At 34.5% G+C, this 26,820-nt stretch overlaps 3 protein-coding genes across 9 annotated transcripts in view; 1 reads left to right on the top strand and 2 right to left on the bottom strand.

Moving 5' to 3' along the window:
* The window catches only part of LOC123679931 (formin-2-like), a 90,473-nt gene extending 72,543 nt beyond the window's left edge, over positions 1 to 17,930 (top strand). For 4 of the 6 annotated variants that reach the window (XM_045617499.1, XM_045617500.1, XM_045617505.1 and 1 more), the window contains 4 exons: positions 3,970 to 4,179; positions 11,792 to 12,116; positions 17,221 to 17,518; positions 17,684 to 17,930. In XM_045617499.1, coding sequence (XP_045473455.1) covers positions 3,970 to 4,179; positions 11,792 to 12,116; positions 17,221 to 17,518; positions 17,684 to 17,798 — 948 coding nt within the window. In that variant the 3' untranslated portion in view covers positions 17,799 to 17,930. Of the gene's footprint in view, positions 1 to 3,969; positions 4,180 to 11,791; positions 12,117 to 17,220; positions 17,519 to 17,683 lie in introns of those variants that run through there. The other 2 variants (XM_045617502.1, XM_045617504.1) reach the window with 2 other exon arrangements.
* A 2,770-nt stretch (positions 17,931 to 20,700) lies between these two features.
* Positions 20,701 to 26,820, bottom strand: part of LOC123679935 (nucleoside diphosphate kinase 7) — a 42,379-nt gene continuing 36,259 nt past the window's right edge. Inside the window, exons 1-2 of one of the 2 annotated variants that reach the window (XM_045617512.1) lie at positions 22,753 to 22,994; positions 20,701 to 21,938 (exon numbers count right to left, since the gene is read on the bottom strand). In XM_045617512.1, coding sequence (XP_045473468.1) covers positions 20,769 to 21,935 — 1,167 coding nt within the window. In that variant the 5' untranslated portion in view covers positions 21,936 to 21,938; positions 22,753 to 22,994 and the 3' untranslated portion in view covers positions 20,701 to 20,768. Of the gene's footprint in view, positions 21,939 to 22,752; positions 22,995 to 26,820 lie in introns of those variants that run through there. The other variant, XM_045617511.1, reaches the window with a different exon arrangement.
* Positions 23,623 to 25,374, bottom strand: LOC123679933 (dolichyl-diphosphooligosaccharide--protein glycosyltransferase subunit 1-like). Its single transcript, XM_045617510.1, has 2 exons — positions 24,584 to 25,374; positions 23,623 to 24,289 (listed from the first exon to the last, which is right to left on the bottom strand). The coding sequence occupies exons 1-2, from the start codon at positions 25,287 to 25,289 to the stop codon at positions 23,682 to 23,684; spliced, it is 1,314 nt and encodes a 437-aa protein (XP_045473466.1). The 5' UTR covers positions 25,290 to 25,374; the 3' UTR covers positions 23,623 to 23,681.

Genomic DNA, 26,820 nt, shown 5'->3' with positions numbered 1-26,820 from the left:
AACAATAACAATAGCTATTTTAATTTGTGGTTTCCTTTCGACTAGTCATCATTTCAGAACAAGTTGAATTAAGTGAAAATTTTATCGAGAACAAATTATTTTTTTGAAATTTAGGTTTTTTACTAATCAATTTATAAATCGAACTGTAGTTCGAGTTTCAGGTTGAGTCATCGAATGATAAAACAGTATTCTTAGCCTTCATTATTTTTAATGTCACGAGAATGTATGAATGTTATTTCAAAACTCCATATATCCCGAAGAGAAGATAAAATAAATTTTCAAATTGAAAATCAAATAAAACTATAAGCAGATATTTTACGTACTCGTTCATTGGAAATAAAATTCTGTAGTTCTGATGACACAACCCTCCTGAAATTTTACAAGAATAATTGAGTTATTGGATGTTTCTGAATCGTACGTACAAACGAATATTAGAGATGCTTTGGATAATTTTAAGAATATAAAGTTCTATAAACATGGGCCCGCCAACGCTTCGTTTGTGAGATACAGAGTGTTTCTGAGTCCAACTTTTTTGTAATGTTTATACGAGTGTATCGAATGTTTTTGAGTCATTGCTACATATCGGGAAATAAGCATCAAAATTAATAATTAATTTATTCATCACAACTTACTGATTGGATTTTTATGAAAATATGAATGTTCCCGAGGATTTCGAGAGAATTGTTTGAATTTTTTTCGCGAAACCGGTAGCAGATACGACAAAACTACAAGAAACCAAAAATTTTAGTACAAGATTACAGTTCCTCCTAACATTTTACACTACCAGTGATCCACCAAAAAAGTTCGGTAAGAAAAAAGCGGACTCTGTTCAAAAAAATATATCACTTTGTATTGGAATAACTGTGCCAATTTTCAGTTGAATATCTTGTGTTTTGCAGATGCTATGGGAAAAAATCGAACTCTTATATCCACTTTATCGAATACGAAGCGTTTGCATGTTTGTGGGACGTTTTCTTCTTAAAATTATCCGGGAAATCTCTCATTTTCATTTGAACCTCCAATTCAGGAACACCCTGTATATAAAATCTTAATTTCAAGTCGAGAATATTGAACGTGTTTTTCTACAATTTTTTTTTCAAATTGAATCAAATTTATTAATTTACTTTATTTATAATTAATTTATTTATTAATTTAAGTTAAATTACACGAAAACGCAATATTTCGTGTGAATCGAATTCAACCTTGGATTCAGTAATTGCAATCTAATAGTTTAAGAGGGATTACTGCCAGTTGGCTTTCCGCGTATCAGTCAAACATTAGGTAATCAATCATTACCCCTTTGGCGCACCTGAAATGACCACACTTTGTACAGTGTACGAAGTTGTACATTGTTTATCTTCTTTCTCTTTACGAAACATATAAGTACGACGGTCGATTATTTTTTACAAAATTATAGTTTTTTTGTAATGATTTTTATAATTTTTCTTTTTCACAAATATTTTAGAAATATATCAGTGCTTTGTACTTAGAATGTATCATCAATTTCTTCACGAAAAACGGAAAATTACCAACTTTGTGGTCATTCTACAATGTAGATTATTGCTTAAAGAAATTATGTGAAAACCCCAAAAAATCGGTGGTTGGAAGAAGAGAAATCTATAACTTCGTTCTGAACCGAGCAGTCACATGGTGGTATTCCCTTTTAATACTAATTTTAGGTTAAAATTTGGAAGATACAGATATCGTGGGATCATCCAAACATGCAATATATTGCATGTTAGATTTTCCAAATCTGTATATATACAGATTTGGAAAATTCACTCGGAAACCCAGGATTTAGCGTACAAATCTGCAAGTCGCTCTGGAACAGTGGAAGAATCGAAACATGAGTGCGATGCCATATCAAATAAAAATCTGTTCTTCGCGAATGGCCGCTGGCAAGCGTAGTGGGGATGTGCTGTTCTGGAGTTTTGACGGTCCGTAAACCGCGATCAGTATGAGTAAACATTCGCACTCCAAACGTGGTATGTAGGACGTCAGGCCGTATCGGTTTGATTTGAATGTTATTACGATCATTTTGTTGTGTGTATGCGAGGAATTTTTTTGCCACAATAAATGCAATAAATGGTTTGAGAATAAAATAAATTCTACATTATAAAAAATTGAAAAACATAAAAACAAATTCTAAAAACTGAGAGATCAACAAATTTAAATTAAATGTTCAAATAATAATAATAATTTCAAAATAATAATTTCAAAATAATAATTGAGCTAAACAGTAGCCAAATCTATTATGAAGAGATTAGCTCATCTCTCTGAACAGATTCGGCAAAGTTGCTATTTTGGCACAAAGTTCGATTACTTTGGAACATAATTCAACAAGATTTGTCGCTCTGTCAATTTCAGGCCCATAAATCAAATTTTTCAGATATCCCCAAAGAAAAAATCATTGGGAGATAAATGTGGTGACCTGGGAGGCTATTTGATCGTTCCATTTGTAGAAATGACACGGTCAGAAAATGTCGTCCTGAGATATTGTGTGACTGCTCGTACGTTGTGACTTGGACAGCCATCCTGTTGAAACCAAACAAGCTCCAAATATTTTGCAGCGTTTAGGTTACCGTCGATGAAAAATGGCCCAATGATGTAATTCGGCAGTATTCCAGTCCAAACATTAAGTTTTTTAGGATACTGGATACGCACGGGAATACTCAGACGTTTATTCTTTCTAGACCAATATCTTACTACATATGGGTTATGTTTTCTATTCAAAGAAAACGATGACTCATCAATAAATAAGACATTGCTCAAAAATGAACTATTTTCATTTTCTTTTTCCATCATCGTTTCACAAAATTCCATTCGTTTGATATGGTCTTCTGGAAAAATCTCCTGAATTGTTTTAACCATTTCTTTTCAAAATATTCCGAACAGTTCTATCACTCATATCGACTTGTTCGGCAATTCGATTACTCGAACAAGTTTCACTGGTTTCAACAGCAGCACAGACATCTACCTCTCTATTCAGACGATTTTCATTTATGATTTTGGTAGGTCTATCAATTCTTCAATGACTACATTGTTGTAAACATCCACATGTCTCGAGTTTTTTAATTATTTTCAAAATCGCGGATCTTGAAGGTATCGTCCTACCTTCAAAGGCAACAATGAATGAATTTATATTGTCTCCTGAATTGATTGACCACGAAAATACCATTTTATTATTTGAATTTTCTCTTGTTAACTGAAAATAATTAATTTTCAAACCAATATGGTCTAAAGCAAATCACTTTTGGATTGCTACTGATTCCATCGCGCACGCAGGTAGGGAGTGTCGGGACCGAGAGATTTAAGACCAGACTAACAGATCTCCCACTATGCTTGCCAGCGGCCATTCGCGAAGACCAGATTTTTATTTGATATGGCATTATGTTATGGCATCGCACTCATGTTTCGATTGTTCCACTGATCCATTGGAGCCAGAGCGACTTGCAGATTTGTACACTAAATCCTGGGTTTCCGAGTGAATTTTCCAAATCTGTATATAGGAAAATTCCTATTCAACGAGGTATGACATGTTTTTATTCGAAAATATTTATGGAATAGCATAACTAATCCGATTACGTGGTGGCTATATTTTTTTTTTCAAAAATTTTTCATTCTGAAAAGCAGGGTGTGATGTGTTTTTTTTCTTTCTTGAATATCTTTTGTCAACACTTATGGATTTTTAAGAAATTAAAAATTTAGGCGATTACTCAGAATGCTGGTCTTGTGGAGATAATATGTTAATCTGAAGAACTTCTTAGTTTTTCCAGTTTTTTGAGTTCACAAGGGGCATAATAATATGATGAAATTGTAGTAACCACGCTATAATCCAGAGAATTTATAAATTTAAGAGATTTCGTGGATAAGATTGAGGTTACCACAATTCCATTGTTAATTTTCATTAATTGTTCACACATTTTCATTCAATTCTTCATCAGATTAATGAACATTAATTTTTCAAAGCGTGCTACACCAGATGAAATGGAGTTGATCAATAATCACCTTGCATGCAAACCGGACGTTCCTTTAGATAAACCAGAGAATTTTCTTCACGAACTCTCTGAAATTTCGAATTTCGCCGAAAGGATATCATGCCTGATGTTCATGGTAGAATTTGAAGACTCAATCAATACAATTAGTCACACCTTAACAAATATTAAATCAACCTGCGAGGTGAGTACTTATATCTTGAATTAATTCGTAATAGGAAGATGAATTTCAAATAATTTCGAAAAAACTATAGTAATTGGCCATAAAATTCCTCATGTAATTATCTCCTGATCATTAAATTCCGTATGAAAAGTTAGTTTTGAATGTCAGTTTTAAAAAACCCGGCAGCATTTTTCCGTTTCCTAAAGTGCCAGCTCGACTAGGTGCACTTATCCGTAAGAAAACGGATTCGTTAACGCACCATAAACATCTATTAGCCTACACCGAACAGAATACGACAAAAATTAATTAACTGTACTCTAAATAAAAAAAATATATGAAAAAGTACAAATCTATGCAAGGTTATATATTCAATAAGATTTCTATATAGGATGTTCCAAAATTGGAGGTACAAAGGACAATGAGCGATTAGTTGGATAATTTTAAGAAGAAAAAGTTTTATAACGATGGGCAAAATCTTTGTTTTCAAGATACAGGGTGTTTCTTGTAGTCCTACTTTTTATGATTATAGTTTATAGACTCTTCGCTACAGATTGGGTATATAAGAACCAAAACTTAATTAATTAATTCATCACAGCTTACTAACTGGATCATTATAATAATTTAGATTATCCGGATGATGAGGTACTCGAAAATTGTTCAAATTTTTTTTTCCCGAAATCAGTAGCAGAGGAGACAAAAATACAAGAAGATGAAAAGTGCAGTAATAGACCAAAGATTCTTTTTACATTTTTCGAAACTACCAGTGGTCTACCAAAAAAAGTTGTGGAGTAAAAAAGTAGCCACCATTCCAGAAAAAATATCCCCCTATAGGTTTGTCTTCAAAACTAGCATATGATGAAGACTTTGAATTGGAATATTTATGCCAAATTTCAGTTGAATATCTTGTGAAAAGAAGGTGCTATGGGAAAAACTTTGAAAAAATCAAACTTCAGCGCCCTCTTGTATCTCGAGAATAAACCGGTTACATGCCTATGTTTATAGGACTTTTTTCTAATTATACAAGCAATGTGTTTTTTTATACCTCCAATTTGGGAACAGCCTGTATGGACATAGTATAATAGTGAGGATTATTATTGTCTAAAATTGAATATTTAAATAACTTAGCACATGTACCAAGTTTATTATGAATGCCGGCTTACATTTACATTTATCATCACAGTTTTACAGTTCGTTGAAGTCCAATCTTGCTATTGTGTTGCCTATGCATCGTAAGGAAAATTAACAACACAAAGATCTGGGGAATTCTGAAGAAACAATCAATTATAAGGGAGAGCTAAAATAATGAATTATATAAAAACACAACTAACCTGCCTGATCTCAACACGAATTACAAATTATCATCTCAAACATTAATTTAAACCGTAACAGTATAGGTACATAAGCATATATTTTTTCCATGAACGCAGAGGACATAAATGTATGAGGTGCGTAAACCAGTTAGGGAACTAAATGCTCATATGAAGTTGAAGAAAAAATATCATGCACTGCGAAAAACCAAATTATGTCTTTAGGTTCTGACAGAAACGGAAATCCCATCAAATTTGTATGAAAAAACCAAAAGGTCGCAAAGCGATAGCTTCAGGCGTTCTAAAGTTATGGCCGAAAGAAGACACAATTTAGTTTTTCAGTGCATCAGATGAAGAATATCTTTTTTCGGCCATAACTCCAGAACGCCTGACGCTATCGCTTTGCGACCTTTTGGTTTTTTCATGCAAATTTGATGGAATTTCTATTTCTGTTAGAATCTAAAGACACAATTTGGTTTTTCGCAGTGCATCAGTTGAAGAATATCTTCTTTCGGCCATAACTTCAGAACGCATGAAATTATCGCTTTGCGACCTTCAGGTGTTTTCATGCAAATTTGATGGAATTTCTGTTTCTGTTAAGAAAATCCTATCATTACATTTGAAATTTCGCAGTAAAATGAAAAAACAATGAACTTCTGACTTAGCGCCCCCTATCGAAAGCAGCAAAAACAAATTTATCATGACTATATTTTGTCCTCAATCAAAAAGATATTATCTTTCAGACGAGATCTAATTTGCTCAAAAATGTTTTGAATATTCGCGCTGAAAATGGAAGTTGGTTACAGAGTCCATCAGCTAACTTCAAGCCATACTGTTCTGTGGCGATACAGAAATATAGGTTAAGTTAGTTCTATGATTACAAGTTGTTGTTAAGTTATCAGTTATCATATGTACACAAAATAAAACTTCTTAAAAAGGTTATCCGAGTATATCAATTGTAATCCATGGAGTTTTTCTCATTTTAATCGACAAATAAATAAAAGGTTATGGGCCCAGTATTCCAATTGAAGTATTGCAGTTAAAATTTGCCTGGTCAAGGTGTGTATGTGAAAATGAATCGCAACTTCAATGTGCCTCTGTTCAATGGGGATGGATTCCTGAATTGGAAATTCCGGATGGAAGGATTGTTTATCGAACAAGATGTAGCAGGATGTATTAAACATCAGAAATATGTCGAGTCGGAGAAAGATGAAGGTAAGAAGAAAGAAAAACTTAAAAAAGATAACCTTGCAAAGAATTTGATAATTCAATGTGTGCATGACTGTCAGATCAATTTGCTGAGGGATAAAAATACAGCTTTTGATATGTGGAATTCCCTGGTAGAAACATTCCAAAAGAAAGGATTATGTAGGAAATTACTTCTAAAGAAGAAACTGTTCAGTATAAAGATGCAGATGCGAGATCAAGAGAGTCTCGAATCATACATAACAAGGTTTGAAATTCTTGTAAATGAACTGAGAATGATTGATGAGAAACCAATGGATGAAGAAGACAAAATATGTATTCTAATGATGGGGTTGACGACGAAGTATGATACTGTTGTGTCGATTATCGAAAATATGACTTTGGCAGACCTAACCTATGAAGTAGTGAAGAGAAAATTGAAGAATGTAGATGAAAAGTTAACAACTAGTCAAGTTTCTAGATCCAATGAGCAAATGTCATTTCAAGCCAATACAAGGGCGGTGTGTCATTATTGTAAGAAGCCCGAATACCTGAAGCGGGATTGCTTCGCATTCAAAAATCGATATCACAATCAAAGAAACAGGGATGGATATCAAGGTGACCATAACTATGATGATAGTCGTAATAAAAATTTTAAATTCCAGAATAGTAGAAACTCAAACAATTCAAATGGAAGTTTCTCCAGAAATACAGTAGGTCATTCCTCAAAGAAGTCTAATATGAATCACAGGGACAGTCATATAGCTAATGTGTTTGAAGAGGAGAGTGAATCTTTCATGGCACCTGTTGATAATAATGTTGAAGCTGAAGTTCCAAGTAGTACTACTACTAATCCAGAGGTATCTTTAACCGAGAAATTGCTGGTATTTTACGTGGATAGTGGGTGCACAGATCATATGGTACGAGAAGCTGATGTGTTTACTTCATATCGTAAGCTGAACGAACACAAGTTGTTGTTAAGTTATCAGTTATCATATGTACACAAAATAAAACTTCTTAAAAAGGTTATCCGAGTATATAAATTCTAATCCATGGAGTTTTTCTCATTTTAATCGACAAATAAATAAAAAAATGTTGAGCCAAACTGAAGCTGAAGGCGTTTCAATCAGTCAGATTTCTCCCTTTCACCTACCCTTATTTGATGTCGTAAAATCGAAAGTGACAATTCAAAAGGATAGAGAATTTTCCAAGGATTACTGTGATGATATTTTTTCTTCAACTTCATATGAAACATTTTCGAGTAAAATTCATTTTTCTACTCGACGGTAGCTATTACGCCCCCTTGCGGTAGAGGTATGAACTTCAAAACAATGTCCAGTGTGTTCCCTTGTTCACTTAAGTGGTAAAATTTTTTACCGCAAGTCTCTACGATGAGTGGATCCTGAGATATAGCCGCTTACCTCGCTTATTTGCCCACCCTGTACATTGATCAAGATATTGTCAGGTCGTCCACCATTACCACAACCGTTTTCAATACCCCAGGAATAGATAGTTTGTTTGTTCATGTGATTTACAAAGGTCCAATTAGTATAGGGTGTATTTATCGACCTAGGGCATGTGCATGTGATTCTGATTTTTTTATTAATCTATCGGATATGTCGAAGAACAGAGAAAATGTTTTTTTTGACAACCGTCCGGGAAGTGCTCACTTCCCGGACGCTTTTTCTCTGAGAAAGTAGCATTTCCCGGCCTAGTCCGGAAAGTACGTACTTCCCGGACTAGGCCGGAAAAGAATCATAGAATCCATAGCAACCGAGATAACGGCTGACAGTTCATATGAAATAATTTGTCAAAAATTTGCATGTTTTTTGATCGCAATCGCAATACAATATGTAAAGCAGTAGCGATAGTGTTATTTTACATGGTTGCCGAAAAAATATTGTACGCAACACGCCCGAAAATAGTTTTTTTGGACTCATAGACTTCCATGTCTATTCGTCCCTATTTTCCGGACTTGTTACGTAAATTACTATTGTTGCGGGCGATTTCAATTTTCCGGACCTCGGTTGGCCGTTGTCATCGCACCCGACCCGAGGTAGTTCCTCATCTTCCATATTCGCTGAGATGGTTCGAACTTCTAATTTTTCTCAGCTGGTTACTAGACCTACAAGGTTCAGACAGGGTCAACTACCATCACTTCTCGACTTAGTTCTTGTCAACGATCGCTCTCTCGTTTCAGATATTGAGTATATGTCTCCATTTGGCAAATCTGATCATGTGGCCGTCGCGTCGTATCAAAACTTCAGTTCCATACGCATACTAAGTCACATGCAATTGTCAATTGTAAGGATCGTGGAATATGAAAATATTGACGAAGAACTACTGAACATCCAATGGAGTGAACGTTTTTCGGGCTTAGACGTTGATGACATGTGGTTGGAGTTCATAGGTATTCTGAGTCGTGTTCTGACTGCCAACACTCTGTACAAGGAAGTGAAAACAGTCTTGGTCAAACCATGGATAGACGACAAGATTCTTAGAATGGTTGGACAGAAGAGAACCCTGTGGCAGAGATATGTTAGAAATAGATCGACGGAGAATCATAGTATTCATCGCAACTACTCCAATATGCTGTCCGTATCCATTCAGGAATCCAAGAAGAGATATGAATCAGACATTTCCAAGTCAAAAAATTGAAAAAAATCTACAAATACGTGCGGTCGCTTCTGAAAACCAACGTGACTAGACCGAAGGTTGGAAACTCAAAGGGTTTGATATATAATTGTGAGGCTGAGACTTCAGAAACTCTGGCTGAGAACTTCTCGCATTTTTGTACGGTTGAACCCTCTGGCCCTATACCAACCATAGATGTCAGTCGAAAAAATGAGGAGATTAATCATATTTTGTTCAGTGAGGTAGCTGTCTTGGAACAGGTCCGTCTCCTCCATTCCACATCAGCACCAGGCATGGATGGCATAAAAGCTAATCTATTGAAAAAATGTTCTCGATCGCTCTGTCGTCCACTTTCCATAATTTTCACGAAGTCGTTTATGGCTCACAAGGTTCCGAGGGATTGGTTTAAGGTTTCAGTAACAGCAATCTACAAGATTGGCGACAAGTCATCACCTGAAAACTACCTTCCGATCAGTCTGACTTCGATCGTGTGTAAGTTGTGCGAGAGGATCATTAGGAGTGAGTTGGTTCAGTTCCTTCTCAAACATGAAGTTATCCCATCGAGCCAACATGGATTTGTACCGGAAAGATCTGCCATCACAAACTTGTTGCAATGCGTGGATGATTGGACGAGGTCACCCAATAGATATAAACAATTTGGATTTTGCCAAAGCTTTCGACAAGGAACCTCTTCGACGTCTATTGACAAAACTTGAGCATTTTGGGGTGAGGAGATCTTCTATTATGGATTAAAGCTTTTCTGAGTGAGAGACAGTTTGGCGTAAGAGTATCAGACAGCCGATTGAGTTTTCATCATGTTTTAAGTGGAGTGCCGCAGGGTTCGGTTCTTGGCCCCATCTTGTTTCTTGTTTAGACCACATGCTCACAATATACTGAAGACACAAAAATATATGGCAACCCAATAGGAAGATCGAATGTACTGCAGGAAGATCTGAACAGGATAATTGATTGGTGTAGGGACTGGCTCATAACCATCAATTTGAAGAAATGTGTTGTGATGCATGTGGGAAAAAATAATCCCAAATGTGAATACAAGTTGGGTGGACACGTTTATAAGACTGTTTCGAGTCATGAGGACTTGGGCGTCACTGTGAGTGACGACTTGAGTTGGACTGAACACGTTATGCACATTTAAAAAAAATGCAGACGGCTGATTTACTTTATGAGGAGTGCTTTCAGCATATGTGATGTGGACGTTGGTTGTAGACTTTACACTACTTAAGTTAGACCACTTCTCGAATTCGCTGGACCAGTGTGGCACCCTGGTCTTAAACGAGATGTTGATCTTCTCGAAGCGATTCAGATATCAGCTACACGTATTCCATACGGAAGAGTTCGTCCTAGTTACAGTGAGCGTCTACGCATATTTGAGAACTTTTGAAAACTGTCGTATGAGGGGAGACCTCATAATCACTTTCAGATTAATTCGGGAATTCCTAAATTCTGCAAGGAGTGCAACGTTCGTCTTGAATGCAAACAATCTCAGAGGTCACGAATTAAAGCTGAAAAAGGAGAGCTTCTGAACTACACCTCGATAGGGATTCCTCTCGAACAGAATTTTCGACATGTGGAATGGACTGCCAGGCGAGGTTGTTTGTGCTCGTAGTGTTAACGTGTTCAAAAACAAATACGATCGTTACATGTCGGACCGAAGTGTTTAGGTTGTGTCTTGTGTGCGGGTTATTTGACTTTCCTCTTTTCTCGTTGTCAATTTCACTATTCATTTCTGTCTATTTTACCAATAATTTTTTGTTTATTGTAATATTTTGTATTCTGAGCGGCAATGGGTTTTGCCTTCGCTCTCAATCATAATAAATAATAATAATTATAGTGTGGGGTTCTATACCTTACGGCTATAGGTCACCTTTTATGTTCATTAGAGCCATCATGTCCAGCGTTATTCACACAGCAATATTTCAACCACCCTAAATTCCTCATATTAAGACACTCCAAAACCCAAATTTCCAACAGGATAATTTGGCAACAGTACCATTCGACTACTTTGATCATGCCGAAATTAATTCGCTGCAATGGCCACTACGGTCACCGTATTTGTCCTCAATTGAACACTTCAGGCAGCTCAAACTATGGATGTGCTCCCACACAAGATTGAGACCGCTTAGAATGAGATAACCCAGAAGTGCATTGATTACCTGATCAGGAATATGCCACGAGTAGACACATTCATAAATGTGCAAGACACATCAAGCATAAACTGAAATATTGAAATGTTTGAAATATTTCTCATTTGCTCACTACGCCCCTTCTAATATTTGTATTACCTACTGAAATAAAATCATTTTTACTGGATGTTTGGGTTTCTATGTCACTTAGCATATTTTAATTTGAAATAAGAATAGTTTCGAAGTATCTTTTACACTATAATATGTTTCCCATGAAACTTTTGTTCTCCCTAGTTGAAATATATACCTTTTCTCAATCTTGCAAATATTTTGTCAATTAACGAAAACCCTTCAAAATTTCAGTTCCTAGTATCCAGCAAAGAATTGAAAAGACTCTTAGCCATTATTTTAACACTAGGAAACTATATGAATGGTGGAAATGTAACAAGAGGACAAGCTGATGGGTTTGGTTTGGAAATCCTAGGAAAACTCAAAGATGTTAAATCTAAAGATTCTAGGATAACTCTTCTCCATTATATTGTCCGAATGTATTTGAAATCTGAAGACAATCCATTCGACTCCAACCTTGTTCTTCCGATACCTCAACCTGGAGACATAAAGAGGGCAGCATCAGTTAATTTCGATGATATTAAGGTTGATTTGCAAAAACTACGAAAACAATTAGAAGGTACCAAAAATAATTCATTAGTACATCTCCTATCATTAAAATATCCTTGTAACACTGGAAAGTGTGATACTATTCAACTGAATTTATCCCGTGATACCTTCCTATGGATCTGTCATTTAAATCAAGTAGAAAAGTAAAAAAGCTACGTGTTGTATACAATCGAAATGCTAAATGATAAGGAAATTAGGCAAAGGAAGTAAACTCAGGCAAATTTCTCTATATAAAGGTGTAGCAATGTCTACAGTCCATTCAGGAATTATTGACATCGAAGTAGGCCATGAACGTTTAGTCGCGGCTTTATTTCTGGTTACAAAAATATCACTAAAAATTGCTATGGTTCATCATAGAAATAACCAGTTTAAATTATTTTCATCATTTTTGTATCCGAAAGATCCTGAATTTTCGAAATTACGATTATTACGAAGGGACGCATACAGTCATGATTTCATAAATTGAAATTCAGATTATATAACGTAAAAATATAGAGAAATGCTATCTCATTTCAAGGAAATCCAATGAAGAGATATCTATTCATTTAAGAGTCGCCCATGAAAGATCCCATTGAAGATCATTAAAATATGCATATTCCTTTTCACCAAAGGCTCTTCAAAAATTGTTGCATTACTGATGGATACTAGATACCAACCTGCTTGCAAAATTCTTATCAAATAACTCTTATGGATCATTTTAACTGTGGTGTCTAAACTGGTGAAGAAAACAGAAAAAACTGGTTGATAAATTTAAATAGTGTAGCTTAGTGAATGGAAGAGCCATATCATAATAAGACAGAAATAAAATTCAAAGAATCCATTTAGTATCTATATGAAAAATTTTGACATCACAGTTGTACTGTAACTTTCAAAATTGGAACCAATTTATCAGCCGATGTGTAAATTACTTTCTAAAGTCACTATTTATTGAAACTGTTCATGACATAAAAGATTGATTAAACTTGTATGAAAAATATAGGTACTATTTGTACTCGAGTTGTCTGTTTTTTATTGAAATGCTTTATACTAGTTTCTATTAAATTACATGAATTTTTTTGCCCATAACAGCTTTAACTCACTCACTAAAAGCATTTTTGCATGAAATTATTTTTAATTTGTGAATTTTAACATTTTATTGCATTCTATTATTATCTTCAAGGCGGTAAGAGGTGAAGAAATTCTTGAAGTTACTCATCTGAATATATTTTTCGATTAAATACTCAGTAAAAATTCTATAAAGCAATTGGAATTTATTAGATTTTTGGATTACTCATTGAAGAACAAAAAACAGATATAACAATACTTAATTTCAATATAGTATATAAATAAACTATAGATGCAATGCCAAGACTTTGTTTAGCAATCCAATTATAAAATAATTCTCTCTTCATAGATTTATATAATCCTCATGATCACCACTGTCAAAACAAAACATCCAAGTAAAAATCCAAATATCCAGCATTCAAAATAGTGCTCCTTCTACTTTTACCCTTGAATATACTTGAAAAACATTTTGTTTTCTTTTTAGAGTCCACTGTTGAATAATGCTGGCATTTTCAAATAACCAACTTATACTCAACTTATTATATTTTTCTGTTTATCAATAAGAATTTTCCTTTTATTAACTGTTTTGAACTTGTAACCAACTAAGTTTATGTAATGTTGTCTTTGCTTGATTAAAATCCAGATGCTTTTTGGTCAAATTTCATCCAGGCTGATATATTGGTTGCTTTTGGCTCGGCTTCTGGTAACAATCAAATCATTCAATGATTCTCTGAAAGTGAAATCGTATTGCACAGGTTTTCTTCCACTAATAATCCAGGTTGTCATGACTTGCCTTCTTCTTTTTTTAAACAGTACTGTGAGAAATACTCAAATAAACTAATCAATGTGTGTTTGAAATTGATACAACTTTTAAGTTTCAAAATTTCTTCGATCAAAACCAATAACACAAACAAACTGAAATCTAACCCCCTCCCCTGTCAATCTTTTTCAATGCCAACCCGAAATCTGCAATTCAAAATGTTACTGAATGAGCCAGCACCAACTTAATTTCGATTTTCCAAAGCCACCCGGGATGTCAATAATTCCTGAATGGACTGTAGTCGGTATATTTTTCGAAAAAGAAATTCAAATACCATATTGAAAGTTATTACAAATTACAATCCGACATAATTGAATCAGTAACATGCCTCTCGAGAAGTAGATACGGAAAAAAAGGCCAAATAAAAAAGATAATGTAAAAGTTAGCAATAAAAAAATCACGAATCCCAGAATCATTGCATAGAATTAATGGGAATGAATATAATGTAACTATTCGAAAGTTAATGATAAAAAAATCACTAATCGATGGAAAGGAGAGTTGATGCTCATTCAAAAGTTAAAGTAAACACGGAATTATTGAATAAAATTGGGACATGATTATAAAAATGTTGCAGTAAACCCAGTATATATAAATAAAATACACTGATCAACAATTGCTAGGGATCACTTATGAACTTCTCTTCATTTGTATTTTTTTCAAGTTATCTCGTGAATATCTGTACATTATATGTTCTCTAAGGAAAAAGTAAAATGTTTTGAGGTGATTATATCGAAGTCTTCCTCACTTCATCGGCTCTTGTTCACAAAATCGATTATTATCTGTAGGCTGTTACAGGTGGAGTGAAAAGCAATGTGGTATTTGTTATTAAATCTGTTTTTTTCTCTCGTTCAAACACATGAGGTGACAATAATTGAAGAAATGAGAACAATATCAACTTATCAGTCATGCCGAGAAGACGTTTGGCTCCTGTGCAACTGGACCAAATCATACGGTGGATACAGGAAGGTTTGTCCCAGCGAGAAGTGTCCCGGCGGTTGAATGTTTCGCAAAGTGTCGTGAGTCGGGCTTGGAATAGGTTCATCCAAAACGACTCAGTAGCTTATGTTCATGGAGGAGGTCGGCAGCGCAGTACAACAGCTGCCCAAGATCGTCTTTTGATCCGCAATGCTAGGAGAAATCCCACTTACCCGGCGTCGCGGCTCAATAGATCACTGAGAGTTGCAACAGGAGTTCTAATTTCGAACCAGACTGTAAGACGACGACTACATGTTCGTGGTTTGAGAGCACGTAGGAGGGTACAACATCTCCGTTTGAATAGGGAACACCGGGTTCATCGACGGCAATGGGCCGAGGAGCACCGCAATTGGACACTTGAAGATTGGAGCCGATGTTTATTTACGGATGAGTCTAGATTTCGTTTGGTCAACTCCGATGGACGTATTCTTGCTTGGAGGGAAAGAGGTCGAAGGTATACAGAACAGTTTATGGTACCCACAACAGCTTTTGGCGGAGGTTCTATATGTGTATGGGGAGGCATTTGTTTGAACCAACGCACAGAGTTGGTTGTTCTGCAGAACACCACTATGACCAGCCAGAGATATCACGATATGATTATTGAACCAATAATTGTTCCGTTTGCGGCTGCCGTGGGCGAGAATTTCATTTTAATTGACGATAATGCCCGTCCACACCGTAGTCGTCTGGTTAATGAAGCGCTAGAAACTCATGCTATTGATAGGATGAACTGACCAGCTCGCTCTCCAGACATGAATTGCATCAAACATGTCTGGTCTGAGATGTCTAGACAAATGTCAACCTTAGAACAACCAATCAATAACCTGGAGGACCTTTCTAACGCTTTACGGGATATTTGGACGAATTTGCCCCAAAATTTTATAAATCGTTTGATCGAAAGTATGCCTCGTAGGGTAGAATGCTTGAGACGAGCTCGTGGGGGACCAACTAGGTACTAGCTTAACCGAAACTTCAGCCTTCTTGTGGTTTCATCATAAAATTTTTATGTTATTCAAACACAGAATTTTGAGTGTTCCTAATAAAGTCTTTTTTTCTCTCCAACTTTCCATTTTTTCATTCTTTTCTCAAGTGAACCATATTATCAACTGAAAATACTCTGATATCTGACTAAATTTATAATCTTGGAGCGAATATTTCAGAAATAAATTTAGAACAAGTAAGTGATCCCTATCAATTGTTGAGCAGTGTAGTCACGAAATCATTGAATTAAACCACTGTATTCATAATTCAAAGTAACCACAGCAGCAATAGCACAAGCACTCGCGAATCTCTAAATTTTTAAATAAAATGATTGAGAATGAAAACTAATGTGATTTATTTGAGAGTTGTAGAAAACACATATATAAGACAGACACAAATCCTGAAATTATTGAATAGAATTAATATAGGAATAAAAAATAATGTAATAATTCAGAAATGAGCGTCGGGAGTGATAAAAAAAACCAGGATTCCAAAAATTAAATAAAACGATAGGAATGAGAGATAATGATTATTCAAAAGTTAAAGTAAACACAGGAACGATAATTAAAACTGTCTCGAGTCCCCATATCATAGAAAAAAATTGAAGATTATGTAATTATTCATAAGTTAAAGTTATCGTTGATAAAATTATGTCTAGAACTTGAATAAAATCACTAGGAATAAAAGATAAAGTGATTATTCATAAGTTAAAGTAAACCCGAAGCGATGGAACAAATAATAACGAATCTCGAAATAATTGAATACAATCGATGGAAATGAAAGATTATGAAATTATTAAAAATTTAAAGTAAACACAAAAAGAATCGTATCATTTCATAAAAAGTCGTCAAAAGAGCTCTTATGCCGTCAACTTCAGTAAATAGTTGAAGATGAAGAACATGATTATAGGGTAGTATAATTATAGAGGAGTACAATAGTATGATATTTCGATCGTTAAATTTTTAACTTCATTGACACCAATGAATAAATACATATAAGATGCCAAACGTTCTTCTATTTTAAATACGTTCCTACGAATATTCATAATCAGTAAAATTGATATTTTATATCGAAGTGACATTTCAAACATTTATCCGAGAAAGCACGATACTTATTTATTTTCTTAGCATATAACTTGAAAGAAATATCCAAAAAATCTCTTTTTCTTCCTAAGGTAACTAATGGTATCTATAATATTTCTAGAACAAAAATATCTACTCCTTCTTCGCTTTTTAGAATGTATTCATTTAATGTGACTAGGCTTAATATTTCAATATCATGATTCTTTTTTCAGGTTGTGAAAACAAATCCCGAAAAGTAATAGAAAATTCAAACTCTGAGAACCTACAACCATTCAAAGATAAGATGATGAATTTTCTGGAACATTCTAAGAAACAATTGTGTCAAGAGCATGAAAATTTGGAAGAATGCAGAACTAAATTCCTTCAAACTATGAGATTTTATCTTTTTCAACCTAAAACGGGCACATTAGAAACTTTTCCTCCAAATTCCTTTTTCGAATTATGGCTCAGCTTCTGTATAGATTTCAAGGATATATTCAAGAAAGAATTACTAAAAATGGAGGCAGAGAAGTAAGTAGCACAAACTTCATTTCAGTTTCTCTATCAACAGTTCCATATTACAGTGAAAAATACTCCGATTTTTTTGATTTATTTTTGAAAAATTGGAAGATCATTGAAATCAATGAAATATCTCAGATAATCTAGTATTTAATTCAAACCTAATTTTGCTTCTAGAATGCAGGAGATTAAAAAAAAAGAATCTGAAAACAAATCCAATATAGTGAAAACCAAAGAAAGACAAAATGGACTGAAAGCTAAAGTTAAGAGATATCAAGAGAAATTGAGTTAGTAAAGAAGTTTATATTTATATATTTATGAGTAAAATATATATGATTATGAAATATATCATTTCGATTTTAAATTGTATTTGTTGAATCTTTTAAAGTTTATATATTTGAACATTAAATTATTGATTTTTGTACATATTTCTTTTTTCTCATACCACTTCAGAATTTGTTTGTGATAATGAAGTTCATCACAGTAATTTCGGAGTCTACAACAATTGAAACTCCTCATTTTCAACTTCCTCAGTTCTATTCTCTTGTTCAGATCAGATTCAGATTTCATTTCACTTTATGGTCTATTGTGCTGTTCTCGCCATTAGTCGTCGTAGTCTTCAGCTCGCCCCCCAGTTCCAGAGATCAGAATTCTGGTGAACTCCAGTACCTGAGATGGCTTCAAAAGAGCCGTATGTAGGCACTATTCGAGGTACTATTGAGCCTGTGGCAATATATTAGACAGCGCTCCCCATATTCTAAGATTTTTTTTCATCGATTATATGTTCTTAAAGTATTTTTTAACATTTAAGTTATATATTTTGTTTGAAGTTTCGAAATAATACACAATATTATACAGGGTGTATATGAATCATCATCATCATCATCAACCGGTCCTTTGCATCCACTGCTGGATATAGGCCTCCCTCATTTCTGCCCACTGTCCTCTGGATACAGAGTGTATATGAATAGTTGCGAAAAAATTCAGGGAGTGATTCCTTGTCAAAAGATAAGATGGGTCTTTCATATAAACTTTTTTTTTGAGCCTCCGCCCGAAATACTGTGCCGAAAAATAGTTTCTTATTTGTGAAAAGTTTATAATGGTTTTTTTTTGCCACAATCATTTTATATTTGTACTAATAAAAATCTCAATAAAGATGTAGTTTTGATATGCGCCTATTGGAAAAATTTGAGGTCGAAAATAATTCCAACCTTCACAACTCAGGCATATTATCTGTTGATATTTCTTTTTCTCAAAAACCGTGAATTTTAGCAAAAAATTACAAGAGACCTTTTTTGTTAAGAATGGATCGGTCTATCCAAAAATTAATTTTCTTATTGTAAAATATGGATAATGAAAAAGTTATTGCGAAAAAAGTTCAAGGGGTGGCTTTTTCTACCCCTTGGAATCATAGAGGAACACCACCAAAAATTTTTTTGAATGCCTTCTCGCCCTTTTAAAATGTCAAATTAATTTCATCTTCGTGATTTCTTTTCAAGAAAAAAATTGAGACCTACTCTTGGAGCGTCGTCTTTAGGGGGCTGTAACTAAGCGGGAAGGAGCTCCAAAAAAAAAAGGTTTATATCAAAGGCCTCCTATTTTTTGAAAAGGATTCACCCCCTACTTTTTTCACTACTATTCATTTACTTCCTTTTTATTGAAAATATTGAAATAAACATTTCATATACATATAAAGCGATAACTCCTGAAGATCTGAAAGACCAATCGTTAAAAAATTGTATCAAGGAAAAAGGAGCGGCACTTCACAAAAATAGATGGGACCGTGAATCGAAGAAAAATCGACAAGCTTCATGAAGCGCAAAAAACTCGTGAAAATAGGGGTTAGCACTCTTGCCGATGCGCGATCATAATATTTATGATCTGATTGCGGCACCTTTGAACATGCTGACGCATACAGAAATATTTATGACTAAATTATGGCATGCTTGAAAATAGCCATATTTAAATTATTTCTTACCTTAAAGTTTTTTTGATCTTGTAATTATTTTAAGCCTATTATGCAAATTCCAGGCTAGCAATATTTTAAATAATAATATGGTTTATTCTGTAAGCTACAGGGTATAAACATATAATCACAGAGGCGTGAGCCTGTGATTATATGATTCCTCGGCATCGCTCATTGCGGGGCGTATGTATACATGAAAATCAAGTTGTGATCTTTCGAATTATTTCGCCTGTTGCTCCATTATTTTTTTCTTTTGATATTTCTGGGTGCTCCTGCAGACTTTGTGCCCGTGGCAAGTGCCACCTTTGCCACGCGCTGGATACGGCTCTGGGCTTCAAGGAGGTACTACATACAAAATTAATTAATCTAATTGGTTGCTCTTCTTGTGAATAAAATAATTGAAGAAATTTCACAACTTTTCGTTATTGGAGGTTTTAATGGCTTTAAGTAACCCATGCAGTTCAATTCAACAGGTTACAGTTTTTTCTCAACCCTCTCAGGATATTTATCATATTATCATCAATTATTAGTATTAAAATTTTTATAACGATTATTATGCAACTGACATAGATCACTAGATAAACTTTGTCCGTAAACTTAAAATATATATGTATACTGCAATATTTTTTTTTCTGATATGGCTCACCATCTTATTCAGTCACTAGCCGCCGCTGATTTGGAGTAAAGCTTTTGGACTCTTGTATCTGGTTGAAAATTCATTGAGTAATTTCTGACTGCTCGGTTGGAGTGGCTTCAAGATCTCTAGGATTAGAGAGTCTTTTGGAAATATTTGCTCTGAAGGAGCAATTTTGAAGGAAAGAGTAGATAAGTTGACAAATCGGAAAAGACACTTTCGCTTCATTAAATAAAGTTTGGTCATTTCGTGACCATGAAGAAGAATATAAAGAAATCGGAATTTCAACTGATGGTTGAACATGTAGAACCATCCAAAACAACGTTGTGGCTCTCGTCAACTGATGCCAATAACATGAGTATCACTCCTTTTTGGAGTCGATTTCCGGCTTTCGCTACGCGCTATCTGCATATTATAAGATGTGATATAGGTGATGAGACTAAATATATAGCTCAGTGGAATCTATGCCAAATAAAAATAACAAAGGTTGTATTACCTGTTTACTGGTTACTGCAATAACTTTAAAGAGAAGAATTGTAAGTGCGCTTACTTAAAATAAGTTTGAGGAATGTGATTCACAAATATAATAGAGACTTCGTTAAAGGTTTTATTAGTGAATGTGTAGAAAGATTAGATAATAAAATAAATTGAAAGAGCTCCAACTAATCGTTTAGTATTTTGAAGAAGTATTCAAGCTCAAGGATTGTATCCTCAGGCAAGTCTGTGCAATGAATAGCATTTTTATATTTATTATTCCCAAATTTCGCTCTGAGAGTGTAGGGTCTGATTTGTCTAGCAATATCTGGGTCTGACGGACCTGCAAAATCTCTGAACTCTTTGTGGACATTCATTTCGTCGTTCTTTCCGCTTATTTCAATCGCAACCAGTGGACCATCAAGAAAGCTTAACAGAAGTGCATGGAAATCGCTGACAACTCCCTTGTAAACCTCCAAAAATTCATCTGCATTTGCGTTGCTCAAGTAGAACATTTGCATAGCTGTTATCTTGAAGTTTGCCTCGTAAATTTCTTTCAGAATGTAGCCAAGCTTTCCTTCCTGTATTGCATGTGGTTTGACAATACAGCAGGTCGAGTTCTTCAGAACAACAGTGGTTTCTGGTGGTTTTTTATTGATACCTTCTGGAAAGAAGAAACAAGCTTCTCTAACCGCCTCTTCTATATCACTTGCGCAATGGAATCCATTAGAGGCAGTCTGTTGTCCATATTTTGCCCTTAAACTGTTTGGTTCTAATTTCCTACCTTCGATTGGATCATTTGGCCCCGCTTCTTTTTTAAATCTCTCAATAGCATCGGTTCCAACTAGTTCTAGGGCCACTACAGATCCCGAAACAATGTGTTCCAAAATGAACGGAAGGAAGGCGTCGCCTTTTTTGTGTTCATAGAGTTCTAAAGTTTGCTTTCTAGTGAGGTTACACATTCGCATGCGTGAAATCTGAAAATCTCTGCTTTCAATATCTGCAATCACATCACCAAGTTTGTCCATGGCAGATGGTTTGATCAGAACGAAAGTGCGTTGCTTTGTTTTACCAATAATTTCTTTGGTGCGGCAATCTCCATAATCCTTTATTGATATCTGACGACCATATATTCTCACCAGATTTCCTACGAACATGTCCTTTCTTCCTATACCTTCACAGAGGGATCTTTTGAGAAAAACCCTATTCATATCTCTATCGAAGATCTCGATTGTATCGTCGCATGGGAAATAGCTTATTATGAATTTTTTTTTCAAGTATGCATCGTGGTCGAAATATTCACCTAAAAATGTGAGCTTCTCTCGATAATCGTAGTCGCTGAGGTTGCGGGACATCTTCTGTAAAAAAGAAAATATTCCTTGAGAGTTTGACAGAACAAGATATATTAATTGTCATAAATAGAATACACTAGTCATAGAGAAATGAGAAAATAACAAAGCAAACTGTATACTTTGACTTTCACATTAAAAGTCACTCATGGTAGTTTAATTTTTTTCTAAGTTGTAAATTAACTATCGAAAGTACAAATTAAGAAACAGCCAGAGACGCTATACAAAGAATTATATAATACGCATTTAGTTCTGAACTAAAACTCGTGAGTTATTTGAACACTCACAGTAAACAACTCTCAAATATTTTCCTATTCATAACATATTCTGATCGAATAACAATAACCTGAAAGTACAGAATATCGTCTTCATGCTGAATCACTGAAGAAGATTGAACATAGATTAAAAGTAAATCAATGATTTTGATTATAACTTGCTTAGGCCTCTGTGAGTTTAGGCTTTGTTACCTGTTCCTTGCCGCTTCATTCAGAGAACTATTAACTGTTCAATTCCTTTGTTCCATTGAGATCTTTCTAAAATGTTATTTATTGATTTTCTCAGATAACGCCACAATATGAATTTAACTAATCTTTCATCCTGTGAAGAAGGCAAAGAATAAAATCATTAATGCACTCCATTAATCAGTCATAATTTAGACATAGATTGTTGTAAAATCGTGAATATAAAATGGTTTATTGAAGGGAATAACATGTTGAACAAACAAAGATCACAATAAGTCTTCGAATTTATGAGAATTATGTTTTCTATAGACATTTAGCAAAGTAAATATTAAGATCTCTAAAACACTAGTGTGTATACTTACTGTTAAAAAACCTTAAGATTAAATTGGCGACTTTCGAAGGGACCAGTCTTCTTGGATTCTATTGGTATTGATCCCGTTTCACTTGATTTCCGCATCGTTTCTTATGGCGCAAACTCAGTCTTTCTGTTAATGCCGTGAGGTTGAATCCATAATAATAATAACAAGATCAACATCTTTTGACAGAACAAATGGAAATTTTAAAATGATGCCGTGGATTGGTCAATTTTTTGAATAGCGCCAGCTTAAGGAAGAAGACGGAAAAGATCCATGTCGAGCCAGGTAGCCAGAATTATCTCAAACAAAATCTTATCAGTTAATACATCAGTATTTTAGACATCTTAATAGATACATATAATCTCTAAATAACTGTAGCTACTGTACTGTAATTAATGAGTCAGTTGAGTAATATATACATACAGGGTGAGTCTTTGACTTACATATACATATATATTACAACCGAAGATGCCTGAGGTCAAAAGACACACTTTTTTCCATTACTATTTTCTTCGATTCTATTTTTTTCTATCTATCTATAGTGTAGTTCTGGATCTGACCTAACTTTGGTAAAATTTTATATTCGGAAAATATTCATCACATTAATAAAAAACTATATTCCGAAAATCATTCCCTTCGATTCCATTCCATTTGCGAGATGAAAATAAAAACAACATTTTTTATGGATTTTCAACAGCTTGTATCTTTTCAACCAAGCTGAAACGCAAAAAATGGTAAAAGAAAAAAGTGTTGCCTTTGAATCTTCGGTTCAAATATATGTACAAATCAAAGACTCGTCCTGTATACATATATAAATTATAGTCTATTGTGAAAAATTATTTTTTTTCTCTAAAAATTTCAAGTAAACAAATTCCATTGTTTCCAATAATTTATTGAATGACTTCAATTATACCTTCACTAAAAAAACTCATGAACTAACAAATTTTTACAGAATGTTTCAGCCATAAAATGAGAGCGAAAAATATACATTCTACTGTAGAAATAATAAAGAAAGGAGCAATGAGAAAATTAAATGGAGAATAGTGATATTTAATCACAACATCATTTATATGTTCTTCCAATAGCATTTTTCCCTCCAAATTTACTGTGCATCTACCTAATATACTCAGAGTAGTATAGGAAGTAGTTTCATAGTGGTTGTCAAATTTAGGAGGTATATTAACAGATATTAATCTAGCTCCATCTGGAAGAAACACCTTCACTTCAGCATCTTCAATCAGAACGTCATTGAGAATATGATCCATAGCTCGGATTTTGAGATAATATTCAATCACATCTTTGAAAACATATTCATAAATAGGAACGTTATATTGGACAATATATGTTGATTTCCAACCTCCTTGGCGTAACGAATACCTTGGAATGAATTTTAGAGTTTTATGGGTTTCATCCTCGTGTAAAAATGTTTTACTGTTATTTCCAAGTACATCAAAGAATTTTATATTTTCTGCTGATTTTGGTAAATGTGTATACATCCAATAATCAGACTGTGTGTTGAAGTAGGGCCCAAACAACTTAGGTCCTGAAAGATTCAATTAAATCATTGATACATGACAAATAAAACTTATCTCTAATACTTTTTTAGAGCTAAAAATAGAGAAATAAGAATATTGCTAAGTCAATAAAAGTACTAAAAACTGGTTAATGAAATAAAAATACTTTCTGTAAGCAAACTAGATGACAGATGAGTCTCAAATCCCGAGTGAATATAAAAAACACAACCAAATAGCAACAAAAGAATGTTAAATTTTTTTACAACCAATTTCCAATAAGAAGGATTTCAGTTTGGCAAAACTAAGAAAAGTAGGTGACTCACCTGCATTTTGTACAATCACTTGATCTTGAATCAAAATTTTCCCTAATTGTGGTACATAAATATTTCGTAATAGTTTCTTCACTCTATACATAGGCATTGGACTTGTGAATGTCAGGACAATTTCCTTATATTGAAGAGGTGTTATATTACGTGCGTAATAAATGAACATATTTCTTACTGACGAATCGTACATAATTGACATTTTAATATTCCTATTGAATGTAGACTCTGTTAAGAACATGAAACGATAATTTTTGGTAGGATAACGGGAATAAAAGATACTGTTGCCCCTCCAGAGGAAAGAATGTTCTTCATCAAATTTGCTGAATTTTGTTGCGGGTATTAACTTTGATGGAAAAATCGACCTGATTTTCAGTGTATACTCTTCTTGTGGTTGTAACTGGTGATTTAAATCCAAAATGAAGACAGTAGAATTATTGTTGCTCTTGGACTCATAGGAGAGTGTATCATTTTTACCATTTGTGAAACTTGCATCTACTGTACCATCGACTTGTTCGAATATATATTTGTCTATTGGATCAGGGCCAATATTTTTGAAAATTATTTTATATTTGGTCTTCACAATGAAAGATGTTATATCAATCAGTTGAATAACATGTACATTTTGGAGTGCATTTCCCTCTACAATAAATAATTCTTGAAACGAAGTGAGAAGCATTATAAATACGACAAGTTCGGTCTGCATCTTAATCAATTAATGACAGTTGGTATACCTTAATCTTGTTCATAGAATTAAAAAAACTATTATGCAATTATTGATCGGTTCTTTTTCTTTTTCATTCATCGATGCATAGATTGTTTCAAATTTCAACGTACTTGCAAATATTTTATAATACAGGGTGATGCAATATGAAATGTCATCAAATTTCAAAAAAACAAAAACATTATGGGAACAAAAAATATCAAAAGACAATCGTAAATACACTGATCAGTTCATTAGGTGCTTTCCAGACAACGTCAGGAGCTCCTCGGTACAGTTCCGAAGCGTACCGAAGCGCACTTGTAGTGTTCCAGTAAACAGGGCGTCGAGCGTCGAGCCCTCGCGTTACCTTCCCCTTTTCCCTGAAGCACCCCCCGCATTTGCGGGGCTTCGAGCCCTGACAGATGTGAGAGACAAAGAAGACCGTTACTTCGCATAAAGTACGAGACAGCTGTAGAACGCTGGTTTGTTTACGTTGAATTTGACAGTTTCGTTTTGGCGCGTTCCACTCATAGCAAGGGCTCGAAGCTCTGGTGCGCCGAGCCCCGGGGTGACACGCACCTGACTGGAAAGCAGCTATTGTCAGTAGGTATTCTGTTTTACTACAGTAGTAGCAGAAAGTTAAGACTTGATACTAAGTTACTTCTCAAAATGTACGCATGAGCGTAAATTTAAAGGATGGAAGAGTATGCCGATATATTGGGGATGCCCAGAGCAGTGTTGCCATGAATACAGATTTCTCCGTATTTATAGAGATTTTCGAGGTTTGTTACAGATTGCATTCTAATACAGATTTCTGTACAGAATTTTCACACATATCAATTAGAATTATCATTTTCTGTTCAAAGTTCCTTTAGTATAATAAATTATCAACTCTAAACTTCCACGCGGTGGGAAAAATAAAGAACATCGATCTTTTGGCGCTTAACATAGAGACATAGACTACCTCGGTAGTATGGTCGGCTGGGAGGTTGACTGTGGTGCCGAGGGTACCGGGTTCGAATCCCGGCTAGGTCATGGATGTTGTGCATGTCTGGTGGTGGTTAATGAATTTGATAGAGTCTTGTAGATAATGAAATGATCATTGTGTAGATGGCCAATGTAGCCTAGCACATATAAAGGAAAAAAACATAGAGACATAAAGTTCAGAACCGGTAGGGGAATATCGAAACTTGGGTAGTTCTAAGATGTCTAAAATACTGGTGTGCTCACTCACTCCTGAAAAGATTAAAGTGGCGACTTGTAAAGCGACCAGGCTTCTTGAAGATATATTAATTGTATTGGCCCTTATCATTTGATTTCCGCATCGTTTCTTATGGCGCTCACGTTGTTTTTCTATCAATGTCGTTTTGAGGTTGACTCAAAAGTTGATCAACTTTTGACAGAACAAGTGGAAATTTCATTGATTGGTCAATTCTTTGAATACCTCCAGATAACGGAAGAAGAAGGAAAGGGGATCCAGTCGAGCCGAGTCGCCAGAATGATCTCCAACAAAAGCATACAGTGAATACACCAG

The sequence above is a fragment of the Harmonia axyridis genome, chromosome 5 (genome assembly GCF_914767665.1).
Source record: "Harmonia axyridis chromosome 5, icHarAxyr1.1, whole genome shotgun sequence".
Taxonomy (NCBI): Eukaryota; Metazoa; Arthropoda; class Insecta; order Coleoptera; family Coccinellidae; genus Harmonia; species Harmonia axyridis.
Note: the sequence above shows the minus strand (reverse complement) of the source record. Positions and strands in the feature narration are given on the sequence as shown.

Excerpts from the sequence above, each read along its gene's own strand:
- LOC123679933 (XM_045617510.1), bottom strand. The coding sequence starts at position 25,289 with ATGCAGACCGAACTTGTCGTATTTATAATGCTTCTCACTTCGTTTCAA. Across the intron at positions 24,290-24,583 it reads AGTGATTGTACAAAATGCAG|GACCTAAGTTGTTTGGGCCC; the intron begins GTGAGTCACCTA and ends TGAATCTTTCAG.